The sequence below is a fragment of the Rosa rugosa genome, chromosome 7 (assembly GCF_958449725.1).
Source record: "Rosa rugosa chromosome 7, drRosRugo1.1, whole genome shotgun sequence".
Lineage (NCBI taxonomy): Eukaryota > Viridiplantae > Streptophyta > Magnoliopsida > Rosales > Rosaceae > Rosa > Rosa rugosa.
Genome location: NC_084826.1, coordinates 27,662,490 through 27,689,567, shown reverse-complemented (window position 1 = coordinate 27,689,567; position 27,078 = coordinate 27,662,490). Strand labels below are relative to the sequence as shown.

The 27,078-nt window shown below is 37.5% G+C and overlaps 1 protein-coding gene and 2 long non-coding RNA genes across 11 annotated transcripts; 2 read left to right on the top strand and 1 right to left on the bottom strand.

Moving 5' to 3' along the window:
* Positions 1-353: 353 nt before the first annotated feature.
* LOC133720312 (uncharacterized) lies at positions 354-753 on the top strand. Its single transcript, XR_009851803.1, has 2 exons — positions 354-417; positions 507-753. It is a non-coding gene; the product is annotated as an uncharacterized LOC133720312 (long non-coding RNA).
* Positions 754-5,862: 5,109 nt separating this feature from the next.
* LOC133722413 (uncharacterized) lies at positions 5,863-9,384 on the bottom strand. Of its 9 annotated transcripts, XR_009852719.1 has the most exons (9): positions 8,926-9,383; positions 8,596-8,840; positions 8,343-8,426; positions 7,953-7,982; positions 7,378-7,471; positions 6,780-6,975; positions 6,490-6,550; positions 6,226-6,303; positions 5,863-6,092 (listed from the first exon to the last, which is right to left on the bottom strand). It is a non-coding gene; the product is annotated as an uncharacterized LOC133722413 (long non-coding RNA). The 9 variants fall into 9 exon arrangements; XR_009852717.1 differs by having other exon boundaries at positions 7,378-7,982; positions 8,926-9,384; XR_009852718.1 differs by having other exon boundaries at positions 7,378-7,982; positions 8,694-8,840; positions 8,926-9,384.
* Positions 9,385-24,642: 15,258 nt separating this feature from the next.
* On the top strand, positions 24,643-26,455 carry LOC133721549 (loganic acid O-methyltransferase-like). The gene is made up of 3 exons (XM_062148194.1): positions 24,643-24,795; positions 25,157-25,813; positions 25,908-26,455. The coding sequence occupies exons 1-3, from the start codon at positions 24,703-24,705 to the stop codon at positions 26,247-26,249; spliced, it is 1,092 nt and encodes a 363-aa protein (XP_062004178.1). The 5' UTR covers positions 24,643-24,702; the 3' UTR covers positions 26,250-26,455.
* The last annotated feature ends 623 nt before the right edge of the window (positions 26,456-27,078 follow it).

Genomic DNA, 27,078 nt, shown 5'->3' with positions numbered 1-27,078 from the left:
CTCGATCCAGTACCATCTGTTATAGATTCTTTTTGTTTGGGAAGATCCTTAGGACTGTGTTTTGCATATATTGAATTCGAGACAGCCAAATAGTTTAATTCAGTTTGCTTTCATTTTCTTCTCCAAATCATTTAACCATTCTAGTCTAAAATGTTGACTCAGAGTACTTGTACTATCTAGTCTTCATTCTCTTATTCTTTAAGTGCATGCTAGATTGGCTGGTGATAGATGAGATAACGAGCTTGGATTTTTCTTCGCTTTTCAGTATACATCACTTGATCTAGTTTTTCCCATCTTACTGCAGATATAAAGATGCTAGGAAGACTTCGTTTAAGTCCCTAACTCCATTAGAGTGTATGATGCAAGCTACCCAAAAACTCGGGAAGATCAGAAATGCTCAAGCTTCAATGAAATTTTGTACAAGGACTTTGACCTTTAGTATTTGATCATGATGCTCTCAATACCCTGACAGTTTATTAATTGCATCCAGTTTTCTTTCCTTGCAGTGATTTTGCTTACAACTATCTTAGTGGTACAGTACCAAAGGAATGGGCTTCAAGCTTGCAGTGATTTTGCTTACAACTATCTTGGGAGATGGAGCAAATTGTATTCTTTTTTATTATCATGTAAAGCTCATGAAACTTGAAAGCCTGTTAAGCTAATGAAATAGATATAGGCACTTGGGCAAGGTTAATTCTTGTGTAAATGTTGGGATGAATACTGCTGATGGAATGAAATGGTTTTTGGAATCAAGGATGTGTTGTTTAATTGTACAGAATGTATGTCTTCACTCCTATCTCAGACAATTCAATACCAATCAAAAACTATTGTCTAACAAATGGACATAAAGAAAAAAGAAAGAAAAAACTGTTGTCTGAAGCAATGACACACAATGGCTTTAATAGTTTTGTTGTTGTCTTGTTCAAAGTCAGTCAATAGTATTCAATTATTTTGCTGATCTACAAGCTTCCTTCAGACAATAGTTTTTTTACAAATCAATGTTCTCTAAATGTTCGTTACACGTCAACATTCTTCCAGGGTTTGTCAACTGAAATTACTTTGCACAAGAGTTAAGGTACCAATTGCTGTTGTTCTTCGTGGTATTCAGACAACAGACAGTATAGTAGTCGCTGTTGTAGTAAACTTTATCAGACGACAGTTTTCTGGTATTGTCTGATTCATGTATCAGACGGCATTGAGATAGACAACAGCAAACTCTATACTCAGACGACAGTGAAAAACTGTCGTCTGATTGAAAAATTGGTGTAGTGGTTTTAGGCCATGTTTGTTTCCCGGAAAGTGGGTGTTGGGAAAGGAAATACTTTCCTTTCCTGCGTTTGGGGACAGCCAAGGAAGGGAAACACTTTCCCAAAGCAAAGGAAAAAGTGGAGGAATTTGGTTCCCTCCCCCCCCCTCCGGAAACACTTTCCCAAAGGAAAGGAAAGTGATTCCTTTCCTTTCCAGTCAACCAAACATAGCCTTAGCGTAAACATGATGGAATTGGAAATCTTAGCCTTGCCAAATGGCATGGAACTATTTATAATGCCCTAGTATTTGCATCTCATGTTAGAGCTGCCATGGAGGGAATGATCAAGCAATAAGTCGGAGAAGAAGTCTCAGATGAGCTCTACGACTTCTATCACAAGAAATTTGAAGAGCAACCTTCCTCCACCATTGAAGCAGGCAAGGATCAACTTTCTTGTTGTGCTGAAACGAAATTAGACCTGCAAACTGATTTGAACATGTTGTATGTGTTTAATTATGTTATTTTCAGATGTAGAACTTCTGCAATATTATATATTGGATTAAATATTTGTTACTCCTCAAACTTTTCTCTGAAAAACAGTTTAGTCCTCCGTCTTTTAAATTAAACTGGATAGTCCTTATTCTCTCTAATTCTTACACAACGTACAGGTCCACACCAGGTTTAAAATGACTATTATACCCCTCACTTGCTCTTTTTTATTATTTTTCTATTTTTTTTTAATTTTTCTCCTTTTTTTCTTTTCTCTTTTTTATCTTTTTTTTAATCCTTTTCTATTAATTTTTATGCTTCTTTCTCTACTCTCTCTCTCCCCGCTCTAGTTCCCCAACCCTAATTCCAGCTTTGACCAGCCCAGCTCTGATCCCATTTCCAAATAGCCCCCCTCCACCGAGCTCCACTCTCAGCCCGCCACTCAAACCCCCAATCTCTCACCATGCTCTACCTCTTCTGCTCCACCGAATCCCAAGTAGAAACCCCAACCCCCAAATCGGATCCACATCTACTTGACCTGCAAAATGGATGCTGTCAGTTTCCTTCTAGACCTAAATGATCGATGATGCTGGCTGTAACGACCTCGACCTAGAGAACTCGGAGTACAACCTGGAGCTCGAACTCAATGATGCCCATAACCTAATTCTGGGTTGCTTCGATTTCACTTTGCTCTGAGCTAATTTTTCACCAACAAATATATGATGACGGAGGTGGCTGTGACGGTGAGTTGTAAGAGCTCACAGCTCGACCCGCAACCCTAGATTGAAGATCTAAAAAAAAAAAAAAAAGGGTCTTGCTCCATTTTGCTCTTGGCTTGCGTTGCGTGCAGGGGAGGAGAGAGAGAGGCAGAAAAATAAATAAATAAATAAATAAAAGAGAGAAAAAAAGAAGTGAGGGGTATAATAGTCATTTTAGACATGTTGTGTCAAATTTGAGAGAATAAGGACTAAATTATTTAATTTTAAATGTGAGTGACTTAACTGTTTTCTGGAGTAAAGTACAGGGAGTAACAAGTATTTAATCCTTATATATTTTTGCCGCTAAAATAAGCAAGAAGCAATAAATATATGAACATGTGCGTTGTACTATGTTGAGTTACAAAAAGATGATAAATGATAACTCATTTAGGGTTAAATTTGAAGTGGAAGACAAAACATAATTTTGTTGAAACAATGAGGTTTCTAAAGTTTATAAAAGACATTTGAAACATGACTTAGCCATCGAAAATTCATTAAAGACCTTGAAAAGGAACAATTTAAATAGTCAAATAACACGCACTAAACGTTTGGCCTTTTGAGCTTGATCTGAAAAAGAGCATATTATACATACATCTAAAGACGGATCCACTGTTATACTGTTCATCCGGGATTGTTTCTTTTGCCCTTTCTGTTTCCCATAATTACGTGCTGCCATTCTCTCCTTTTTTCTAGAAGCGTCTATCTACACGGACTCTCTCCTTTTTTCTGAATAATTATGCTTTTGATTTATGAACTATCTTAAATGAGACTTTCTGTTTGATCTTCATCTGCTCCTGAGTTCGTACAGCTTGGTTTCGTGATTTGCACAACGTGATATAGAGAGATTTCGGGTACCCAATTGGTTCACAATCACCATTTTTGAAGCTTTTATTTTCTGGACGTTCTTTGATTTTTTGTTTTCTTTGGAGTTTTGTTATGGGTGTGGGTTTGATTCTTTTATTGATTTATGTTGATTTTGAGTCCTTTACTGGGATTATCTACTGTTTTGTGTTGAATCAGCTTATTTGGCTTCTGGTATAAGTGTAAGGTTTGTTTTTGAATGGCGGATAGGTCTATGATTTGCTCAAGGATTAGTTTTTTAGGTGTTTGATTTCGATATAGAGCCATAAAAGTAAATGTCTGGGTCGAAGTTTCGATATTTGTAACTTGAGGACTGAAAGTTTAGTTGAGAAGATGTTGATGGTAGTGTGAGATAACCTAATTGGTGGCTTATGCTTTACTAGAGTCTTGAATTTGAAAACTCTATATAAAATTGGTTTGCTTCAATTTTTGAAGAAGTTTCTGCTATGCCTTTTGTTAATTGAATTTCGTGTACTCATGCAAAAGTTCAGAAATTTGGTGAGATCTGAAAACAACCTATGTCAGAGGGTGATAATTCAGCAAAGTCTGTTGACCCCAAATTATCATATCGATTGCTTCACCTCAATGCAATTTTTTTTGCAGACTGAGTTCAACTGAATGATATCATTCATGACATGTCAGACAAGGTATGTTGCTACATTACCTTTCTCATCAGATTTCTTGATAAATATTAACACTTTCTCTATATCATTTTTGATTTACCTGAATAAATACTTTTCAATGTATTTGGTGTACAATTATATCACATAGTTCAACTCATATATATCACATGAGCAATTGAAGAGTGAACGAGGAAGCCATGGATTGGAGAGTGATTACTATTTGCTAGCATTGAACTTTCCCTCAAAGAATGAGCTTTTCCTCTGTAAAGGGTCTGATTCTCAATTTCTAATCTCTATTTATGGCAATTCAATGTTGCATCTCAATTCAAAAGTATCCATACTTGACAGTGACGAACTTATTGAAATTGTTTAATCACTGCGTTGCAGAGATTACTAGAAAGCTGGAAAATGCATACAAGAGTGTTGCACTCCATGAAAGCTCCAACCAAGATGAATGAAAAAGTAATCTGCTTTCCAAGTTTGGAGATGCTCATTCAAATTATATTTATGGAGTTTAAGTTTTACAATCTGTCATTTGAACAATATATAACTATATATAACAACTGATCTAAGCATTTGAAATGGAAGACTAATTTATGCATTTTGTAAATACTTCAATGTCTGTGTATAGCTGCTGATCAGCTGAAACCATTGTGCTAATGACCGGACATTATAGGGAGATGAGATTTTAGATCACCAAGCAACTTGCAGCGCATGGACAACTCTTTAAAGAAGAATCAGGTAGTAGTGTAGTGCCTTAAAATTGCAGGAAAAACAATATAGAGAGCTAGAGACTGTAAACAATTTTGGAGCCAGGAAACTTTGTCTCTGATATTTTGCATTAATGTTTTGATGCACTATACTGATTAATTAATGTGTGATATATGATGTTCTATCATTTTGATCAACAATCAAGTCACTTCAGTTATATCTTTCATTATTGCAAATTGTTAGTAACAATAAATCCCGCGGCAAAGCGCGGGTACAATTGCTAGTATTATCTAAAGTTATAGGGTCATTACAAGTACTCGCGAATAAAAAATTAATTTATTAAAAAAGTAAAATTTATCCAAAAACTCATGTATAGTAAGGGATTTTGGCTCAAATAGAGCCAAATTTGAAGGGGAGTTAAAAAAACAATTATGTTGAAAAATGAAGTTTTTGTTAGGAATTTGACCTAAAATTCCTCTTGCGAAAGCAGACAAGTGCAAAACAATATAGATAAACGATTGAGAAAACAAACACGAACTTGTTAACGAGGTTCAGCAAAGAACTTTGCCTACGTCCCCGGGCTGCTTGGGTTTCACTATAGAAGAAGAAGAATACACGAACAAGAATACAAGGATCTCTCACAAGAAGTTCTCACCAACTCTCAAGACCTCACTTGCTCTCTTTGTTTAATGCTTCAAAGACTTGATCTACTACTACAACCTATGCCCCTATTTATAGATATCTAACTAGACCCTATAAGACATTGCACTACTAGAAAAACACCATTTAAGGACACTGAAACTGTGTCCTTAAATACATACAAGGACTCTTTAAAAAAGAGTCCTCTATCCAGCAGTCATTATAAGTCTCAAACAAGGACACTGAAAGCGTGTCCTCTTTTCTATACGAGGACACAGTTTGTGTGTCCTTAAAGCTCTAGATGCAGTGTCCTTAAATCCATAAGAGGACACCTAAATTACATCCTTATATCTTCTAATAGGTGTCCTCTATTCTATACTAGGACACACAAATTGTGTCCTAAAAGCTCTGAAAATGGAGTCCTTAAAACCATAAGAGGACACAAAAAATACACTCATATGTGTCCTTAAAACTAAAACAGGACACTTAAAAGAGTCATAGAGGACGTTCAAAACGTGTCCTTAAAACTTGTAAAAAACCCAAAAAAAAAATTTAATTAATAATAAAAGGAAGCTTTCTCCAATTGTACACCCCTCAAAATACACCACCAAATGCAATATTAACTAAATCAAAATACACCATATGCATACAAATTTATAAAGTATAACAAATTACAGTTCAACAATTCTAGTCAAGTAAATCAATGTCCTGCACCTTGTAGGTTTATAGTTGCTTAATCTGCTTCCCAATATCTTCAATCATAACCTGATAAATATAGCACAAACCAAAATCAAGCACATATTAACACTCCTAGAGCGTACTTGTGAAGACAGATATATTGTGAAGACAGATACAACACAATGAGGTTATGAACATTAAGGATGAAACTGGAGCGTACTTGCCATTCAGTCTGTCCCTCCGCATTTTTTGTCTACAGGCTTTAGAATGAAACACATTGCACCATCTGGACCTCAGACTGTGATGGAAACAGTACAGATAATTCAAAATTGCATCATCAAGAAGAGAGATCGATGGAAAAACTACATGGGACATGATGAATACAACTTTTATAAAAACTCAAAAACTGTACATGGGTAGTAATATATAAATTTCTGTTTCACAGGTCAGTAAGAAATAAGAATAGAACTGAAAATATAGGTACCATTTGTTCAACCCAGTTTTCTTGAGAATCTCGAAATTTCTAAATAAGCCATCAATGCCCACTGAGATGATAACAACAACAAAAAATGAGTTCTTTCTTTAAACAAAGATACTTATATACAAAGATTCCCAGTTTCCCACAGGAAAATGGACCTATTTGAAAATGCGCAAAACAGAAATGAGATGCCTTTATATACAAACATCACAGCAATGTCATTCTCTTAGTCACACACACATGAAAACAATACTTCAAAACTGAACTGAAAATGGAGAACACAGAAAAATACTCACAGGCGCACCGAAACAGAAACGAATACTTGACAACTGGAATTCAACGATTTCCCATATCTGATTGCACAAAGCTGAGCTTAAATCCATTAAAACTTACTTAAATGATTACTAGATAGTAAGAATAAGAATAACCTGAAATCATGGCCCAGATAACTCATCTTTGACTTGCCGTAGTCCTTTCCTCTAAGTGCTAGAACTGTAAAGCAGTTCAAACATTTACAATGCAGTAAATACAAAAAATTTGACAAAAACCAGCAACTCAAATTTGGCAGTAAGAAACCTCAGAACACCAAAAAAAAAGAAAACAGTTCAACATATATATGTTCAGAAACTATATAGATGAAGAGGTGGGTTAGATAGTTTGAGATCAGAAACTACACTGAGGATCAAAAACTACATGTACATAGGCGCAGAGCACAGTTCAACAACGATTTCCATATAATTAATGTTGTAGATAATGCTACTGAATTTCGATGACATGCATGCACACCCATAAAAATAAAATAAAAAATAAAACAGTTTGCTAGATATAACATCAACAGTAAGCTAGATAGAAGGAATAACAAGTAAATCCATTCATTGAAATAGTATTACTAACCTTATTTATAATAAATTGAAATAGTAAGTCTGGAGTTTCAATACTTTCTTGAGCTGTCCATCCATCCATTGAATTCATGCAAGCTTACTAACTTCTTGTAGATAAGAAAAAGAAAGAAGAAAAAACATGATACCCTCCCCATTCTTCATCACGACAATAAGCATTAATAGGCCAAAATAAATAAATTATGAAAATCACAAAATCATGCAACATACTACGTGGGGAAAAAGAAGAGGAATGATAGATCATAGGTACAAAATGAGAATAGAGTTTATAAGCTAAAAAGGAGCAACATTAGAAGAACTCCAAACTCTGAAATGCATTCAGTGGAAAAATAAATTGACCCTAGGACAAGATTATCCTGTACCAGGAAAAAGTGAAAGTATAGTTTTAGCATTTTGGGATACCCCAGGCTATATCAGTATTAAGAATGTACCAGCTTTATATAACAACAAGGTAGCTGTTGACTGATTCTGTTTCAAATTAAAATAGTGAAGCTATTCTTTGAACATTGTAAGGTAAACAAGCAAAAAAATAAAATAAAGAAAAAGAGCTTGCATGGTATTGTAACATACAGAAAGAACAAACCCAGCAAGATGCTCAGCCTGCAAAACAACAAAGCGTAAAGGAATTAGCTCAATCAAAGAAACAAACAAAATCGGAGGAAATCCATATCCAACTAATCCAGCAACATACATAACTACATATTATAAATTAATGATAAACAGAAACCTTGATGAATTCAGCATAATCAACGCAGCCAAAAGGTAGAGTTTGTGTCGGGGGAACAACGAAAACCGAAAACAAAAACCAGTTATCTTTTCTACTTCTAACTACATTGGAGAGCTTAAAATTAAATTTTATCTTTTCTAAATGGCCTATAGCATCTCACATAAGCTCCAGCTAGTTATCTCACATATTAAGCTTCAAGAACTAAATCACAAACACCCACACAGAGCAATTACCTGCAGTGTCCGACAATCCAAGTTTAACTGTGCATCCGCCACCAAATTAGCACTGATGTTGTCAAACACTGTAGGCACATAATCCTATAACAAAATTTGGAGAAAGAAAACAGAATAAATATGTCATAAATTAATGAAAGTAAACAGCATCACCCAGATTAGAATCAAAGTAAACAGCATCACCCAGATTAGAATCAAAGTAAACAGCATCACCCAGATTAGAATCAAAACCAAATTCAATTGAAGAGCGGACCTTTTTGGAGTGGTGGATGATATGAGATGTGTAAGACATATTTGGAGCCAAACTGATGAACTAACCAAAACCCAACAAAACCTTATAATAATTATTACCAAAAGTTCGATTTGGTGAGGACGGTGGATGATATGGGTGAAGAACGACATCGCGGAGGCGTCTAGGGTAGGCGGTGAGGTCGGTGGTTTGCGGAGAGATGACGGCGACATCATTGCAAAGAGGATGAGAGGGTTTAGGCTTGGCATCTGCGGAAGAGTAGATGAAAACAAAATTAAACCTCCAAGATCTCATCCACATAATTAAGCAATATAAATCGAGCCACTGACATACCCATCTAATTCTGATTTGGATGAGAAGAAAGCCACCGCCAGTCAAGACTCTTAGATCGGATCCTCGTTAATGGCAACGGAGAAAGCTTGTAGATCCTGGTGAAAGAAAACCAACGGGGAATCATGAAGAAACAATTGTTACCCAGCACCAAAGCACACAGATCTGGCGAGAAGAAAACGGTATAGACAGATCGAGAAGGAGAGAGAATACTCGTCTGTGGTGATTGAATTCGATGAGGAAGAGATGCAGAGAGAGAGAGAGAGAGAGAGGTAGGTCAATGAAAAAATAGAGGCCAGAGTGGGAATTTGTGTGCAAAAAAACAAGTGGGAAGTTTAACTTTTGGCAAAGAAAAATCGGCGGGAGTGCAAGTCGGGGAAGGGGAAGTGAAATTTCGGGAGGAAATCGAAAACGCCAAGTACTGCAGCTCCGCCTTTTTTATTTCAATTGGATTTCAGTTTTGGAGCCCAATCTTAGGACACAACAAAAATGGTTTACGTGTCGTTAAAAACTGTCCACCCACTAAAAAAATTTCAATTTGAAGTTGTGTGTCCTTAAAAACCTTCAAGGACTCCACATAAATTATGTGTCCTTGTTTGGTGTCCTTGTATGTGTTTTTTGTAGTAGTGTTGGAAACCTATTCCCAATAGACATAGAAACCATTACCAAGTAGGATTATGTAAGCAGGTAGGAAACAATCAAAACTCCTCTTTGATCAAGGATTAACAAATACTTATCCTATGTGGAATCGGATCCACACACCCAACAGTTTTTGAGGGTAATATAAGACATTTGAAACAATGCCTAAGCTATTGGAAATCCACTAACTACTTACTTGAACGTAATTTTTGATAAACGCAAGTGCATGTGTCGAAACCAAGGGAAATATTAAGCTCAGAATTTATCGTACCTCAAGGATTAATGGCTACAACAATCCTTCAAAAGTAGGAATTGAACTAAAGTTACTAAGAAAACAAAAAATAAATAAAGTAAATAAATACTAATCTATGGCACCAAGCCTTAGTATGCTCGGCTTTGGTTTGCATCAAAGTAATTAAAGCCAGTTAAATTTTTTTCATTTCCTAGCTAGTTCATTGTGTGTTGAAGCTACTTTGGTTTATTTTTATGTCTAAAAAAAGAGAAAATGATACAAGATCAAAGAAAATGCACAACTATTGAGTTTTCCTAATGTGACCACGAAACATAAGGCAACCAGGAATCCTAGGTGAACTACGTGATTACGCAACTTAGAGGATTCCTTAAGTTGCTAAGAGAAGAGTTATTGCCTTACAAAGGATCATAGTTATGTAATTGAAGTCTTGAAGTCCTGAGTAAAGAAGGAAATCCTCATAGATAGAGGAGAGCCCAAAACTGTTACAGCGCCCCAAATGGATGCAATTCAGATACTTTTAATGATTTGCTGGACTCTAATTGGTTGGGACATGTCATCATGTGTTAGACCATTCAATAATTCTATGGAGGCTTTCCTTTGAGGGAAAATGGTTTGTACGGTACCTGACATTTTGCTCCTTATAGATTTCAATATCTCACGTTTTAAAAAATATCAATACGATACTTGATGTTCTCAACTCGACTGAAGATCTGTTACGGCGTCTGCCAGCTGGCAATTTTTGAAAGATTTTTTCATCATTTCATTCCTTTATTTATTTAAGAATCTCTCTCTCTCTCTCTCTCTCTCTCTCTCTCTCTCTCTCTCTCTCTTCTTTGAAATCGATTCTAGTCCAGCAAGAAAGAGAATGTGTAGCCAGCTGCAAGAACAGTTCTTCCTCTTTTCTTTCTCTAACAGATTTTCAGACTTCGAATCCTCTCTCTATCTTCTTTGAATTTGATTCTAGTTCATTACGTACACTTTTTCTAGCTACTGCTTCTTCTTCTTGCCCCTCTCTTTCTCGCCTTTGTAAATCATATATGGAGCAAACCCAAATCATTGAAAATTAAGATTCCGGTTCCAATGTGTTCAAACTAAGGGACTGTAGTGCGGGTCTAATAATAATAAAGAAGAACTGTGACTTGGGCCAAGAGCTTTGAACAGGCTGAGTGGCTTGTTAAACCGTAAAGCAAAAAAAATAAAAAATTTGTTTTTGTTTGGTAAAACCTTGAATCGATTTTCATATCAAACAAAAACTAAGATCATATTTGTGAGCCTATGCTCTGATACCAATTGTAAAAACCAAATTCATGCTCACAACATATGCATACAAGCTCGACATTTATCAAACAAGGATCAAAGCTTACCTTCAGCTATGACTGGCATGGACTCCATCTCTGCAGTACTACAAACATGATCAACTAAATATGGCCTTCTATTACTTACCAACCTTGCTTCTCAATGGACAAAACTAATGCAAATTGACGTGGTAGTAACAGGGACCAAATTCATCTATTTAGATAGGAAGATTAAAACCTCAGAAGCCTTCCATCAAAGCAATTCATAAGGAATTAGGTCTCCTAGTTAGACTCTTAATGTATCACTGCATTGTGGTCTTTCTTGCAGACTAAGAATTGGACTACAAACCTTAATGAATTGATACACTATTTCATTAAGTTGCTAGTATTGATTTGGAGTTTGTGTTCATGTTAAACTGGATTTGACATTAAGCTAATTATCAATTTATTTTTTGTTAATATGTGACAAGTCCATATTTGATTGTAACAAAGTATATATGTTGAATTATGTGAAAAGTGCACATGAAGAGGACAAAACAACGTGTATTTTCCAATAACAAGTCCAGTAGAAACATACAAAATGTTCCTTTCAAAAAAAAAAACATACAAAATGTGACTGAAATTATGTCATTTTGTTGGAAAAAAAAAAAAAACTGAAATTATGTCATGCAACATACAAAATGTCCTGGGACAATGAAATTATGGTGGTCCTCGTTCAAAAGAGGCAGGTAATAGGACCAAGCGGACCATGACAATTACATTACCATGTGCAGCTAGTATGTGACAATAGTTTTCTTTTCAAACTACCGTCATTACCAAACATATAGTTATTACTCAGGGCCGGTCCTAAGTCTTTCGAGGCCCCGGGAGAGAATTATTGTTAGGCCCCTTATCTCTAAATTTTTAAATAGTATTCTTAAAAAAAATCTCTAAATTGTTAAAAAGTCTATACAAATCCATGTTTCAAAATTTATTGAGGATTAACACATCTACACATAAGCAAAATGAAATTTCTCAATAATTGAAAATATATATAAATATATATATATATATTATGGAACAGTGAAACTATACTGCAAAATTCATGCAACGTACCAATGAAAAACCTCTACTGCACTAGCAAAATTATAAACAAAACTTGCATCAATATTGAGGTTAACCAAACTCATTAAAAGAAATAGCATAATCTTTTTCTCATTCTCGATTGGAATCTAGAAAAGTAGAAAACATACCTCTTATTATTATTTCAAAAACCCCAATTTTTGGAGATTGCAGCAAAAAAAAGAAAAAAAAAGTCCGAAGAGAAAACAATAGGAAGAAATTATCAGTTGAGGCAATGACTCAATGAGCTTGTGAGGGAAGAGGGATTGAGAGAGATATGGAGGGGAAAAAAAAAATTTGATGACAATATGGAGGGAAAAGCTGAGAAAAGAGAAAGTTTCTTCTTGATTTATGGAAGAAGATGAGAGAGAGACGTTGCAAAGAAAGATAAATATGGTTGGAAGAGAGAGATCCTAACATTAATTCTAATTAAATACAACTACATTGACTTTTCCGGTTTCTGTTGATTAGCATTTTTTGTCTTTATCATTATAAAAATGGACTCATGGAAAATATATATATATATATTAGTAATATATAATGAGCTTTTACATTTGGTGCCCCTTATGCCCTGAGGCCCTGGGCTGTCGCCAAGATTGCCCAGCAGCATGGCCAGGCCTGTTATTACTTTTTTAATTCTAATCCACCTCAAATTCAAACTATAATTGAAAAAAGAAAAAAAAAACAATAAGACATAGCTAGCTCACCAACATATAGTTTGTCATTCTGGTGTGTTCCTCTTCTTTATTATTATGGTTCAAAGTTTAATGATTAATTATGGTCAACAACCCATTGGCGTCAAACCGATTCCACCTTTCAGAACAACAGTTACACAATTAGTCAATTATTTATTTTCAATAATTTTCTTTCTGTTTTAGAGAAATGGGAATTGAGAGAAAATTGCTGTGTATTCTCTTTGATAATAGGGGCCTCTTTATATAGAGGATTACAATGCATAGAGTCTGAATGATACAAGGAAAGGTAATCATACATTGAATAGGAATCTCTAAGATTCTCCGAGATTATCTAATTAAATCCTATTACCACTAGGTCAAGTAACCTAGAGTTTGGGCCAGACACAAAATAGAGATTTACTTGAACACTCCCCCTTGTGTCGCCCAAACGCGGTGCTTCTCTCGTTGCCTTGCTAAAAACTTTGCCGAGTAACAAAAATCCTGTGGGACAAAAATAACCACGGTCGAAGGGGAAAAATAGCACAACACACCCTTCACATTTCGAGACCATACATGTAGACATCTCCCCCTAATGTCTGCATCTCCCCCTGATGACTACGGTCATGGGAGTTCGGATACCTTCCACAAATGGTGCTACCAACATGTTCCTCGAAAGTGGAATTTAGGCAATGACTTAGTGAGCAAGCCTGCCACACTGTCCTCAGATTGAACCTAGTTCACTTTGATCTTGAGGAGAGTTTGTTGTTACTGATTATCCTTGGTGTTGTCGCTTTTGATGTAGCCTTGCTTCATTTGTTCAAAACAAGCAGTATTATCCTAAATGCTCGTAGGCTCATCTGTGGTAGACTTCAAACCACAATTTTTCGAACATGCGTAATTATGAATCCAATCCATATACATTCACGAACCACTTCTTGAAGAGCAATGATCTCTGCATTGTTCGAAGATATAGCGACTAGGGTCTGTTCTGTAGACCTCCAAGATATCACGGTCTTTACCCATGGTGAACACTTAACCAGTTTTGGAATGACCTTTGTGTAGGTCAGAAAGATACCCAATATCAGCAAAACCTTCCAAAATATATGTCGTTCTGGGATGGGGATAGAGGACGCAGGCCAGTGTTGGCGGCGTTCCTGGTATGTGATGGGTCCGAATCCATCATTTCTCTGTAGGGATAAAGCATGCCCCTATCAGTCGTACATCTCTAGTATCAAAAAATATCTTTTTCCACCAATCCAATAGAGTCGCGTTGGCGCAAAGTTATACCTTAGCTAACAAGTTCACAACATATGAGATGTCTGGTCTTGTGCATTGGGGTAAGTACAATAATGCGCCTATTGTACTCATGTAAGACACTTCTGCCTCTAGCACATCTTCGTCATCATTCTTCAGACGAAGAGGATCCTTTTCAGGATCAAGACTACGAACGATCATGGGGGTGCTTGAAGGCTTGAACTTGTCAAAATGCCTAAGCATCTATCAACACAATGCTCAAGTTCCAAACTGAGATATAATCGTGTTCACCCAAAATCGTTCATCTCAAAATCGGATTTCAAGTGTTCAGCGGTTTCCCTTAACTCTTTAAGGGCTTCCAATGAAGATCATGTCCAACATGAACCGCGATAGAATCTGGAACTTGTTATGAAAACGGGCGGGCATATCACTTCCCAATCAAGTAGTCACTTTAGTGAGCAATTCAACCTCTTTGTAAAACGCGCTCCGTGATCTAGAGCCACTTGACTTGGGTAAATGAAGTTCACCATGAACCTTCATGTATATTCCATATCTAAATCCCTATAGAGCTACGTAGTGACCACATTTGTAAGCTGCATGTTCAGTTATTCGGAAACTACCAAACTGACAAGGTAGTGGAGTACAAAGACATTCATTACGAGAGAATATGTCTCATCGTAGTCGATTCCAGGGCGTTTTGTGAGAAGCCTTGCGCCATAAGGCGAGATTGCCATCTCTTTTCCTCATCACGCTTTTTAACGAAGACCCATCAGTCAATAAGTTTTATGTTAGGAGGTGTTGGCATCACTGACTTGAAAACCTTCCTCTTCGTTAGAGAATCCAACTTAATTTGGATCGCATCTTTCCATTTAGGTCAAATTTCTCTACATTGGCATTCATTCATCAACGGAGCGTGGTACGATATCATCTGACTCAACAAACTCATGTGCAACGAAATGCGCAACTACATCATCAGTTATGATGGAGTTTCTATCTCACGTCTCATGTACACTCGTGTAATTTTCATAGAGCTCTATATTCTAAGAAATATGTTCTGACGTTGAGGCGTCCCCCAACGATAACCATAATCTGGAAGATACTCATGAGACACATTTTGAGTCTTGATGATCAAAGGATTGGGTTGTGCCAAAGTATCTTTCAAACTCACAGGCCTCCCACGCATCCTAGCTAGGGCCATGGCCTATAATGCCAGAGTGCCACTCTCTTTGGCGTTGGTGCCATGCCTACCTCCGTGTAGGGTGGTGCTACGTCCTTCTCATAGGGACGTCCATCCTTGCAGGCATATTTGCAGCAGATGTGTGATCTCGTCACTTTAACAGGGATCGAGATGTGACATAGTAGGGACAGGCCATGACAATTCATGTCGTTCCTGCTGAACATCCGTGTTCTTATCTCCCCATAACGACGGGAAGACTGTCTCATCAAAGTGACACCCCGCAAATCTAGCGGTAATGAGATCGCCTTGCAAGGGTATTAAGTGGCAGACGATTGTCTGAGTCTCAAATCCAACGTAGTTGCCCATTCATCTGTAAGGACTTGTCATAGTGCGTTGTGGCGGCGCAATTGGCACATAAATGGCACACTCAAATATGCGTAAGTACGATACTTGTACCTAGTCACTAGCTGTAACGCAGAGGTAGATTGAGCGGCAGTGGGTCATAGACGAATTAGCATAGCTCCATGCGATATTGCATCACCCAAAGCGGATATAAGGAGGTTGGTGCGCATTACCAAATCCTGACGACCATCATAGTCATTTCTGCGAGACTATTTGGGTGTGTACATGGGAATATGATGTCCAACATCAGTCCCATTGCAATAACCATCGAAAGTCTTCGATGTAAACTCTCTAGCATAGTCAAATCCAATTGACTGAATAGGATGATTCGGGGAGTGAGCCCGTTTTCATATGATATGTGCTAGGAGTGTAGCATAAGCAGCATTACAAGTGGACAATGGCACAACACGTGACCAGCTTGTTTGCGTGTCAACCAACATCATGAGATATTTATACGTCCGCAAGTTGGTTGAATTAGTCCATAGAATCCCCATGGGTTCTATGTAAGAACAAAATGAGTATTTTCATATCCTTTGCATAGGACGGTCTCAGTCCTAATTTCCCTAAGGAATGGGCTTTGTAAAACGAGCGAGAGGCTTTAGAAGCAACCAATGAGGATTTTGCTTGGGCCTGAGCGTCTGAAACACTATTTGAAGCAAAGTTGGTGATTGCAACATCACCTGGGGCGTCATCACCATGATGTACGCTATCCATGGCGTCATGGATAAGGACTATGCCAGCCCTAGGCTGGTGGTGGATGGCAGCGGCGGTCACACTTCTTCCAAGAATCAACTTTTGATTCATGCTTCGTTTGGCTCGAGAAAATAGATGTCCGTGTGAAGTCTTTAGTAGACGGATCATCATGACTAGGATGACCTATCCTGTCGTGACAAAGCTATTATGCGTCTAAATCCAAGAGATCTTCTCTCATAACTTTTATTGGATTTAATAGCTCGAATAGTGACATAGAGTCTACTAGAGAGACTGTTGGTACCCGAAAAATCACACGACAAATAAATATGTCGTCGCGACATATTTTAGCATAAAAACGCAATTTGTATAAAATTCTGTAAAACTATAGAATTTTATACCCATCTCTCGACTTTAGCGCGCCAAGCAAACACACCCTAGATGTGGACCCAAGCCACATCCACGCATTTCTGGGGCTTGCAGAAGTGGGTATGGTGTGGAAGGTTACGGAAACATATAATGCTCGTCTATTGGTTTAACGTCATCGGTGGTCTCGATCTTGGGCTCGAGATCCAAGCCCGGTAATTTAAATCAATAGCGAATTGGTGAAAATGAGGTTTGGATCAACCTTTTTCCCTAAAAACTCAAAGCCCAAAGAAAAGCCCAAACCCAAAAGAAATAAGATAGTCAAGCCTTCCCGGTCTTTCTTCTAGCTTCCTTTCCTTTCCCCGCAGCTGCCAAACACGCTACTCGACCCAAATATTAAAGAGGAATATTGATCCCTCCTGTCAGTTAGCAAGGATTACCTTCCGACCGATAGGCGGATGTCCTCTCCCCCCTTGAACGATGAGCTCACAACCCCCTAGCTTCCCCTTCTGCCTCGTTCCAGGTTTTGTGCCACCGCAGCTGTCTCTGCTGCGACCTTTGCTCACTGTTGCAACGATCTTATCCTCTTTCCAAGACTCCATCCCTCAAGAAAGCTCTGATCTCCCAGATTTTAAGGCAGAAATCCTGCATGAGCTAAAGGAGAAGCATCTTACCCAGAAAACCAAAGGGCTTGAGCCACCATAATACCCCTCCAATTGAGCCTATAAAACGAGAGATCAGGAACTGAAATTATCATCAAGCAACAACCCAGAAAGCTGAGAAACATTAAAAAGCCTCAACTCTTCAAGCCTCCAAGCCTCTAAGCACAAAACCTAGCTCTTAGTCCCTTTTCTCCCAAAATCTCCCTTCAAGCTCGTCTTCCAGAAAACCCGAATTCAAAAATCCCCAAATTCTTTCACCGCAGTATGTTTCTAGCTCCCACACCATCTTCACGCTGTCAAGCCTCACTTGATATCTGAATCACGCACAAGGTTCTCTCTTTAACATCAAGGTATTGAGTTAATTTTGGCCTAGTCTTGCTTAATTCAAAAGAACCCCCACAGAGACACATAAACTTCTCTAAGATGTGCCTTTGTTCGCAATTATTAGAGGTATTGCAAAGGAACTCATTTAAGTTATCTACATGCGTTTTCGCATGGAATCCATTGGCTATTCATAGGTGCGATTTGACCTAGTAGCGTAGAGAGTTTTTGCGACAATAATCAAGGTGCCTTTTGGCAAGGGAAACTTGGGCTATTTCATGTCCTTGAATTAGTACTGATGACCTAGCTATCGTAGTCACAAAGTAATATACTCAGAATCAAAATTGAGTCATAATGAAAAGAACTAGAAATTTTATTCATAAGCCAATGGAATACATCATTGTCTCTTAACCATTAGGAGAATCTAATCCAAATGCTAGCTAATGGAAAACAAAGGTAGTCGTTTGACTTCTTTCGGTAACTCCAAAATAAATATGACCAGGCTCGCTTAAGTACCACTTATCTCAAAACCTTTCTAGACATCATGCTCATTTTGGATATGCCTATGTGAAGAAAAACTAAACCAATGGCATTTACTACAAAGTATATGGCAATTTCCTATTACATCTCTTGGAAAATAAAGACTTAAACAGAATTGGTGATCTATTAATCCCAGCCAGATTTTTAGTCTTTAACCCTTCACTCTAGATCATCTTCTTGATCTTCTTGTTCCACATAGTGAGCTTCTCTTGCTTTACAATATGCTTTGTAGGCGGTGACGATTTCTTAACGAGCTCTACAAATGTGTGCCCAATGACCGGATACTCCACATCTAGAACATACATCTCTTTGCTCAGACTGCATTGATTGAGGTGCTTTGAAAGCGTCATTTAGATGGCTCTTAGTGTTGGTGGCGCCACCAACATGGCCAGAGGCGTTGCCTCCCTCTCTCTTTCCACGTTGACCTCTTCGGTTCTGTGTTCGCCTATTTTGGCGGTTACCTTCCAAAGTAGACCGATTATATGGACCAGAACGTCCAGACGTATCCCTAAGATTAGGGTTTCGCTCTTGGCTCCCTCTTTTTAGGGCGCGACTATAATTAAAGTCTGGAATATGCTTTGTTTCCACGGATCTCGAATTATAGTTCTTCACAAGGATGTTGTCATGTTTTTCAGCGACATTCATAGCTCCAATGAGCTCTTGAAACCTTGTGAGGTCTTGCATTAACATCGATTCGATAGTTCTTAGCAACCATCAATGCAGAGACGGGGAATGTAGAGAGAGTCTTCTCAATCAACATCGCATTTGTTATCTCTTTACCACAGAATTCCATTAAGAATTTAATGCGAAGTGCTTCCGAGTTGTAGTCAAGAACTGACTTGAAATCATAGAAGCTGAGGCTATGCCATCTCACTTCTAGGTCACGAAGCAGGGAGTCACGGACGTTACCAAATCTTTCTTCGAGTGAGACCCACAACCTTCATGGGTCTTCTTCATTCATACACTCGTACTGGAGCGAATCATCCATATGACGAGTCATTAGGATGATGACTTTTGCCTTATTTGCCTCTAAGGCTGCTCTATTTGCTTCCAAAGCTTGAGTTTGCTCAATAGTTAGCACGTTCTGGCTAGGCACGAGAATCGTATCCAGGATTCCATCGGCCTTGAAATGCTGGCGGACATCACGAACTCACCTGTGATATCCAGAGCCAGTTGTTACCAATGGAGCAAAGTCCAGTTTGTTCAGGTTACTCATCCTGAAAGAGAACAAGAAATTAGGGTTAGTTTCGGAGCGTAAAAAGACTACCACGAAAACATAAAAAATTTATGAGCGTAGTTGCTCCCAAGAAATTAGGAATTTCTGAGCATAATCGCTTCCAAGAAATTAGGAATTTCTGAGCGTAATAGCTTCCAAGAAATTCAATTCCAAGAGGTATTAGATCGAAACAATGACGTAAGTGGTCGATCATAAATTCTCTACAAACTCTAAGTTTGGAGATCTCAACAAGCTCCAAGCTTGTGATAGCTAAATTTAAAGCTATTCATTTTCCTTATTCTCCTGCAAATATGTCAATTGTAGTATAGAGAAATAAGAGTCTCCCACAGAGGATTAAGTTAAACTAAATGCTTCAACAAAAGTCACAAAAACGTGACTGCAGCTCCTACTGAACAGCAGTCGAAAAACAAACTAAAAACCTAACCAAAACAACCCAGAAAAATACGAAAATTTACAGAGACGTACTAGACACGAAAATCGTCTAGCATATAAAATTTGGAAATTTTTGGAGTTCGTTTACTATATTAAATAAATATGGGAAAACAGAGAACAGAATGTAAAATAAAGAAAAGCTGATAGGAAGTATCCACCCCCAACAATCACACATAACACACTTTGTCCAATTTACTACCAATTAACTTAGTTGAAAATGCTCAGATTGGCTCGGTACGCTTGAACACAACCTATTACTCTTTTTTACTTTGTATGCTAGGCAGGAAGTGCTCTACACCTAGACTATTCCCAAGCAATGCAACCTAAAGGTACATTTATTAGATTAAACATGCAGAGATCATTAAGTTTGAAAAGAGTTTGAGCAATCACTAGGCATCACAAATAACTTAGAGCCTTGCTAAACCTAGGGTTTTGTTTACTTGCTAGTGAAAACTACCAATTACTTCTCTAGATAATTTGAGGAATCCAACTATTGATCCAGGCATCAAACAATCAAAGTATTAGAACCCTAGCATGCATACTAAGTAGGCCTCCAAAGCACACAAACATAGAATTCATCAATGAGAAACATGGTAAACAAAACCTCAACTTTATTAATTAGAAAACAAATTGAATGTCAAAGTATGTTATGGATCATGTCTAAGGGCTTCAACTGCCCCCCTAACTACTGGAAATTTAGTTACACATAATTGGAATCAAAAACACAAAATAATGAAAATTAAAGAGAGGAAGAGAGAGAGAGAGTTGCTGCAGATTGATCTCCCTTTATATGCTTAGAGGTTGCCTTCATCTTTTTTGTTGTGTAGGAAATCCAAAACCTAAAAGAATTAGGGTTCACGAGCTTAAGTGGAGTTTTCCTATTGGCGTTTGAACTTGATGACTTATTCTAACCATTCACATCGTGCCATTTGTCCATCATAAGTCGGAATATGAAGCACAAACTCGTCCTCGGGCTTCTTGGTGTGATTTGGGCCTCGAAACATAAATTCCCGTCCAACCTCATATTCACGCGCAGCCTGACCTTCTTGTACTAAATCGGCCATAACTTCAACAAAATAGCTTGAAGTAAAGTTGCTGGTCATTGCAAATGTAAGAATTTGAAAGCTCTGTCAGCAGCTTGTAAATATCAACTCTCTTCTTTTCTCCGCCTTTTTTTCTTTTTTTGAAAATCCTTTCTCTTCTTGTAGTGCACAAGTTGCAAGTATAATTCGATCATGTCAGATAGACTGACCCTAAGTGCCTTTCTCTCTTTGATTCATCTCATATATTCATTGTCACCTGGCTGTTTATCATCTCAATTTTTTGGTTATGTTCAGAATTTTATAGCTGTGATCTCCTTTGCCATGAATGAGATTTCGAAAAAATAAGATACCTGAGAACAAAGCTCAATGTCGAATATTACATTTGGTTTTGGTCAGAACACATATCGCTTTCTGAATAATACTGTTCTCCGAATGCATTTAAATATCAAAGTATATATTACAAAAGAACATAGCCTGATAGGTGTGGAGTTCACAAGCACATAGAAGAAACTACTGAGTTGACAGAAAGGTATATTTTACAGTGCCTACCCTTGAATCTTAAGCATCTTCGACTGTTTGCTACATGTAAGCCAGGCCATGAAATCCTGATAAATCTTGACCAATTCCCAAAGATCCCTTTTAACACAGACGATTGAGGTTGGAAATTTGACCCTTCTTCATCGTCCAATGAATCAATGATACTTTTCCAGATCCATGTGCTGTTAGCCTGTTAATAGTAATGTGCATGCTTTTGAATTTTGATCAGTTAATTGCATAACTTGCAGTCACTACTAGAGAAAACGCATTCAGGGACAAAATCAGTTTGTCTCTAAATGCTGAGAATTTGTCCCAAAAAGAAGTTTGAGACAAAATCATTTTGTGGCTGAAGTCGTCTCCTAATGCTCGTCCCTAATTATTAAAGGCAACGACTAATACATTTCGTCTCCTATTGCATTTGGAGAAGAAATTAAAATTGTCCCCTATTCAACAAAATTTCATCCCCCATTCTCATTCAAGTTGGAGGGAAAATTAATTATAAATAATGCCAATCAAATGAATAAGGGACGAAACTCATTCGTCTCCTTATTTTTAAGATTTTATATTATTTTCAAATTTAATGGCGCTTATGAAATAAATAGGGGATGATTAAAACAGGCAAATATTGAATTTGACACAGATTCATATACAAATGAGCAAAGACAAACCCAATTCCATTATTATAGACGGCAAAAGTTCAAACACTAATAAGACAACGACATAGTTTGAGATAAGACCAGCAACTAAGTACAATGTTTATCTGAAATGCATATCTAACTTGAGTACACTATTGCATTTGCATATGCAAAACTTTGAGGTATCATAATCATTTATTCTTGGCAATGAAGAGGCCCCACCCATTTTTGCTCTCTAGAGTTACTCCTAACCAGCTTTGCCTTCCATTCACCATGTCATTGTAGTCCTCCTGAACATATTTTGATCGCAAAGAATCAAAATTTCATGAATGCATAGAACTGTATTAACAAATCAAACGCCCAGAAAATACGAGGAAGAAACTCACTTTAGAAAAGTCCCCAATGAAAGCATCGTTGTCCTTCTCAACAGCATTTAATTCCCGCTGCGGAACTTTTATGAACTGCATGTACCGGAAAACAATTTGGTATAAGTTCAGCAGCCAACTTATTAAATATGTCATTAATGGCTATAATAGGTGGAAGAGCTATCAGTATTACAGTATCTAACTAGAAGGCAAAAACCAAGATTAATGACATTTGATAGCCTTTCCTAACAAGCCGTCAACCTTTCCTGCTCCAAGCCAAGCCGTAGCCCTCCTAGCCGACAAGACCTCTTGCTATTTGATTAAAGTGTTTGATTAACGTCCTGCTGCACCAATTGTTTGGTCACGTGCAGGCCCTTGCTTTCTGCTCAATGGGTCCTTCCTCAAGCCTCTTAACTCCTCCACCACACCATCCTCCGAGTAAAATAAATCCATATGCAAATATAAAGTGTCCGCTCTGTGGAGTTTTGGGTCATAGCAAACAATGGTGCTATGAAGTAATTAGTTACCCTGATTGGTGGGATTTCACCAAGAAATCGCAAAAGAACCTCAGAAAAGCTGTCGTGGCTACTACAGAGGAAGAGCACCTATCTTCCTGACAAATTAGGTTGACTTGCAGCATTCCTCAACATGTCAAGTTGGTGGCTTAAGCCACGACAGCTTTTCTGAGGTTCTTTTGCGATTTCTTGGTGAAATCCCACCAATTAGGGTAACCAATTACTTCATAGCACCGTTGTTTGCTATGACCCAAAACTCCACAGAGCGGACACTTTATATTTGCATATGGATTTATTTTACTCGGAGGATGGCGTGGTGGAGGAGTTAAGAGGCTTGAGGAAGGACCCATTGAGCAGAAAGCAAGGGCCTGCACGTGACCAAACAATTGGTGCAACAGGACGTTAATCAAACACTTTAATCAAATAGCAAGAGGTCTTGTCGGCTAGGAGGGCTACGGCTTGGCTTGGAGCAGGAAAGGTTGACGGCTTGTTAGGAAAGGCTATCAAATGTCATTAATCTTGGTTTTTGCCTTCTAGTTAGATACTGTAATACTGATAGCTCTTCCACCTATTATAGCCATTAATGACATATTTAATAAGTTGGCTGCTGAACTTATACCAAATTGTTTTCCGGTACATGCAGTTCATAAAAGTTCCGCAGCGGGAATTAAATGCTGTTGAGAAGGACAACGATGCATTCATTGGGGACTTTTCTAAAGTGAGTTTCTTCCTCGTTTTTTCTGGGCGTTTGATTTGTTAATACAGTTCTATGCATTCATGAAATTTTGATTCTTTGCGATCAAAATATGTTCAGGAGGACTACAATGACATGGTGAATGGAAGGCAAAGCTGGTTAGGAGTAACTCTAGAGAGCAAAAATGGGTGGGGCCTCTTCATTGCCAAGAATAAATGATTATGATACCTCAAAGTTTTGCATATGCAAATGCAATAGTGTACTCAAGTTAGATATGCATTTCAGATAAACATTGTACTTAGTTGCTGGTCTTATCTCAAACTATGTCGTTGTCTTATTAGTGTTTGAACTTTTGCCGTCTATAATAATGGAATTGGGTTTGTCTTTGCTCATTTGTATGTGAATCTGTGTCAAATTCAATATTTTCCTGTTTTAATCATCCCTTATTTATTTGATAAGCGCCATTAAATTTGAAAATAATATAAAATCTTAAAAATAAGGAGACGAATGAGTTTCGTCCCTTATTCATTTGATTGGCATTATTTATAATTAATTTTCCCTCCAACTTGAATGAGAATGGGGGATGAAATTTTGTTGAATAGGGGACAATTTTAATTTCTTCTCTAAATGGATTAGGAGACGAAATGTATTAGTCGTTGCCTTTAATAATTAGGGACGAGCATTAGGAGATGACTTTAGCCACAAAATGATTTTGTCTCAAACTTCTTTTTGGGACAAATTCTCAGCATTTAGAGACAAACTGATTTTGTCCCTGAATGGGTTTTCTCTAGTAGTGCATGTTAAGAGTCAAAGAGTAGTTGGTTGCTTTGTTTATGTTAAGAGTCAAAGCTAGAGTAGAATAATAGAGTAGAATAATATGTGCCTTATCCTCCACGCAAAAGACATATACAAAGAGAGACAGAGACATAGAGAAACAGAAGAACAAAGATGGCAGCAGAGGAAACTGGTAAATGCTCTGAAGCTTATCCAATGAAAGGTGGAGATGGCCCCAGCAACTATGCCAAGAACTCCATCTACCAGGTCTTTCTTTGAACTCTAGTAACAGTAACCTTTAATGGGTGCATGCAGTTAATAGTTTACAATAAGATCCTGTAGTACCCTTCACTATATGGGTAGCAAACAATCGTAGTTTTTAGTTAGATTTTAGATGTAAAGCAAAAAATTGGTCTTTTTTATAAAGCTAATCCAATTTCTACAGATAGCATGGAAGAAAATGGTAGTTTAAACTCTTCTCCACCATTATTCCCTAGCTAGCAATCAAGTTTCCACTGTCTTTTAATTCTCATAGTCAACTAAAAACTGAACAAGGTTTTCATTTCAATTTGAATTTAGTGACTGCTATAATCAATATAATCATTCAATATCATACCTGCGTTTCCAGAAAGGAGTAATTGATGCTGCGAAAGAACTTCTAAATAAGGCGATTGCAGAAAAGCTTGACATGGAAACATTTTCATCTGCCAACTCCTTTCACATTGCAGATTTGGGTTGCTCAGTTGGGCCTAATACATTTTTCGCAGTTGAAAACATACTTGAAGCTGTTCTATTCAAGTATCAAAGCCGAGGGCTGAATTGTCAAATCCCTGAATTTCAAGTCTTCTTTAATGATCATACCTCAAATGACTTCAACATGCTCTTCAATTCCCTCCCTCAGAATAGGCAATACTATGCTGCGGGTGTGCCTGGTTCTTTCTATGGTCGAATACTCCCCGATGCTTCCATCCACTTTTTTCACTCTTCTATTTCCCTTCAGTGGCTTTCTAGAGTACCAAAAGATGTAACAGACAGCAACTCCCCTGCTTGGAATAAAGGACGAATACATTACTTAGACTCCACAGATGAAGTAGTGAGGGCTTACGAAGCCCAATATGCCGAGGACATGGAGCACTTTCTGCATGCCAGGGCACAAGAGACAGTACATGGAGGATTGATGGTACTTGCCATTCCTGGTTACCCAGCTGATACACCTCCTTCTCATACTCTGGCAAATGTCATCTATCAAATTTTAGGATCTTGCCTCATTGACATGGCTAGGAAGGTAAGCATTCAGAACTGACCAAGTACTTACAGAATTGAGTGGATATTAATTTTCATCGCAGCTATACATGTGTTTTCTTCCTTTGATTTTGCAGGGAGTAGTCAGCGAGGAGAAAATAGATTCATTTAATGTGCCTATATACTATGTGTGTCCCCGAGAACTGGAAGCTGCTGTAGAGCGAAATGGATGTTTTAGCATAGAGATAATGGAACACTTACCTACTGTGATGGAACCCGGAACTATTTCAAAAAATAGCAAACTCTTTGCATCTCATATGAGAGCTATCATGGAAGGACTCTTCAAGCAGCATTTCAAAGAAGAAATCTTAGATGAGCTCTTCGACTTGTTTCACAAGAAAGTTGAAGAGCAGCCCTCGGCATTTGAGTCAGCGAAGGGAGTGGACATCCTTATTGTTCTTAAACGCAAGGCAAATTGATTTCAACATGCTGTTTTCTATGATATGTCAATTCAGTTCTCTTATCGTACAACTAAATGGCATGTAAATTGCTGCAATATAAATTTGTAAGCCAGCTATATATAATAAAAAGGAGAGAAATGAACTCCAGCACAAATGTGAGTTTGAGCTGTGACTGATGTATACTCAAACATCTTATTAACAGTAAAATAAAGCTCATTTGGACATTTTCGCTTCTTAAAATATAAACTAGTGACTCTGTTTGTGATCAATTTCTTGCACATCACATTAAAACATTATCATAAGAAGGTTTCTGAACTTTCTCATCCATGTTGTTAATTTTGTCTAATTCTCTTATCAGTAAAAAACCTAAAAATCAGGAATTACCCATCTCAATCAGTTCCATGCCTGATTAAAACAATTAGAAAATAATTTTGTTTTCTCGTATGGAAACCTTCTTGGATGCAATATCAAATAATTACTCACAGTATCATCATTAAAAAAAGACCTCACTGTATCATCATTAAAAAAAACCAGAATTTTGTTCTTAAACTAGAACATTGGTAAGGACATTTCAGTTGACGTTACTTTTCTTAAATAATTTGCTTTGTATTTCTTTTGGTTCTATTTTTTCTTTATTGTCAGGTGGTACAGTATTACTCCACAGATAATCAGAAGAAAATAAAAAAAAATAAAAAAAGAGGGAGGGGGGACAGAGATGGCGGCAGAGGATACCAGTAATCTCTCTAAAGCATTCTGCATATCTAATGAAAGGTGGAGATGTCTCTGAGAGCTACGCCTCTAACTCCATTATCCAGGTTTTCTCTGTATATTATAAGTATTGTTCTGT

Bases quoted from the DNA above. Each gene is read 5' to 3' on its own strand.
- LOC133721549 (XM_062148194.1), top strand. From the start codon at position 24,703: ATGGCAGCAGAGGAAACTGGTAAATGCTCTGAAGCTTATCCAATGAAA. The intron at 24,796-25,156 runs GTCTTTCTTTGA...CTGCGTTTCCAG, and splicing joins CCAAGAACTCCATCTACCAG to AAAGGAGTAATTGATGCTGC. The intron at 25,814-25,907 runs GTAAGCATTCAG...TTGATTTTGCAG, and splicing joins TCATTGACATGGCTAGGAAG to GGAGTAGTCAGCGAGGAGAA.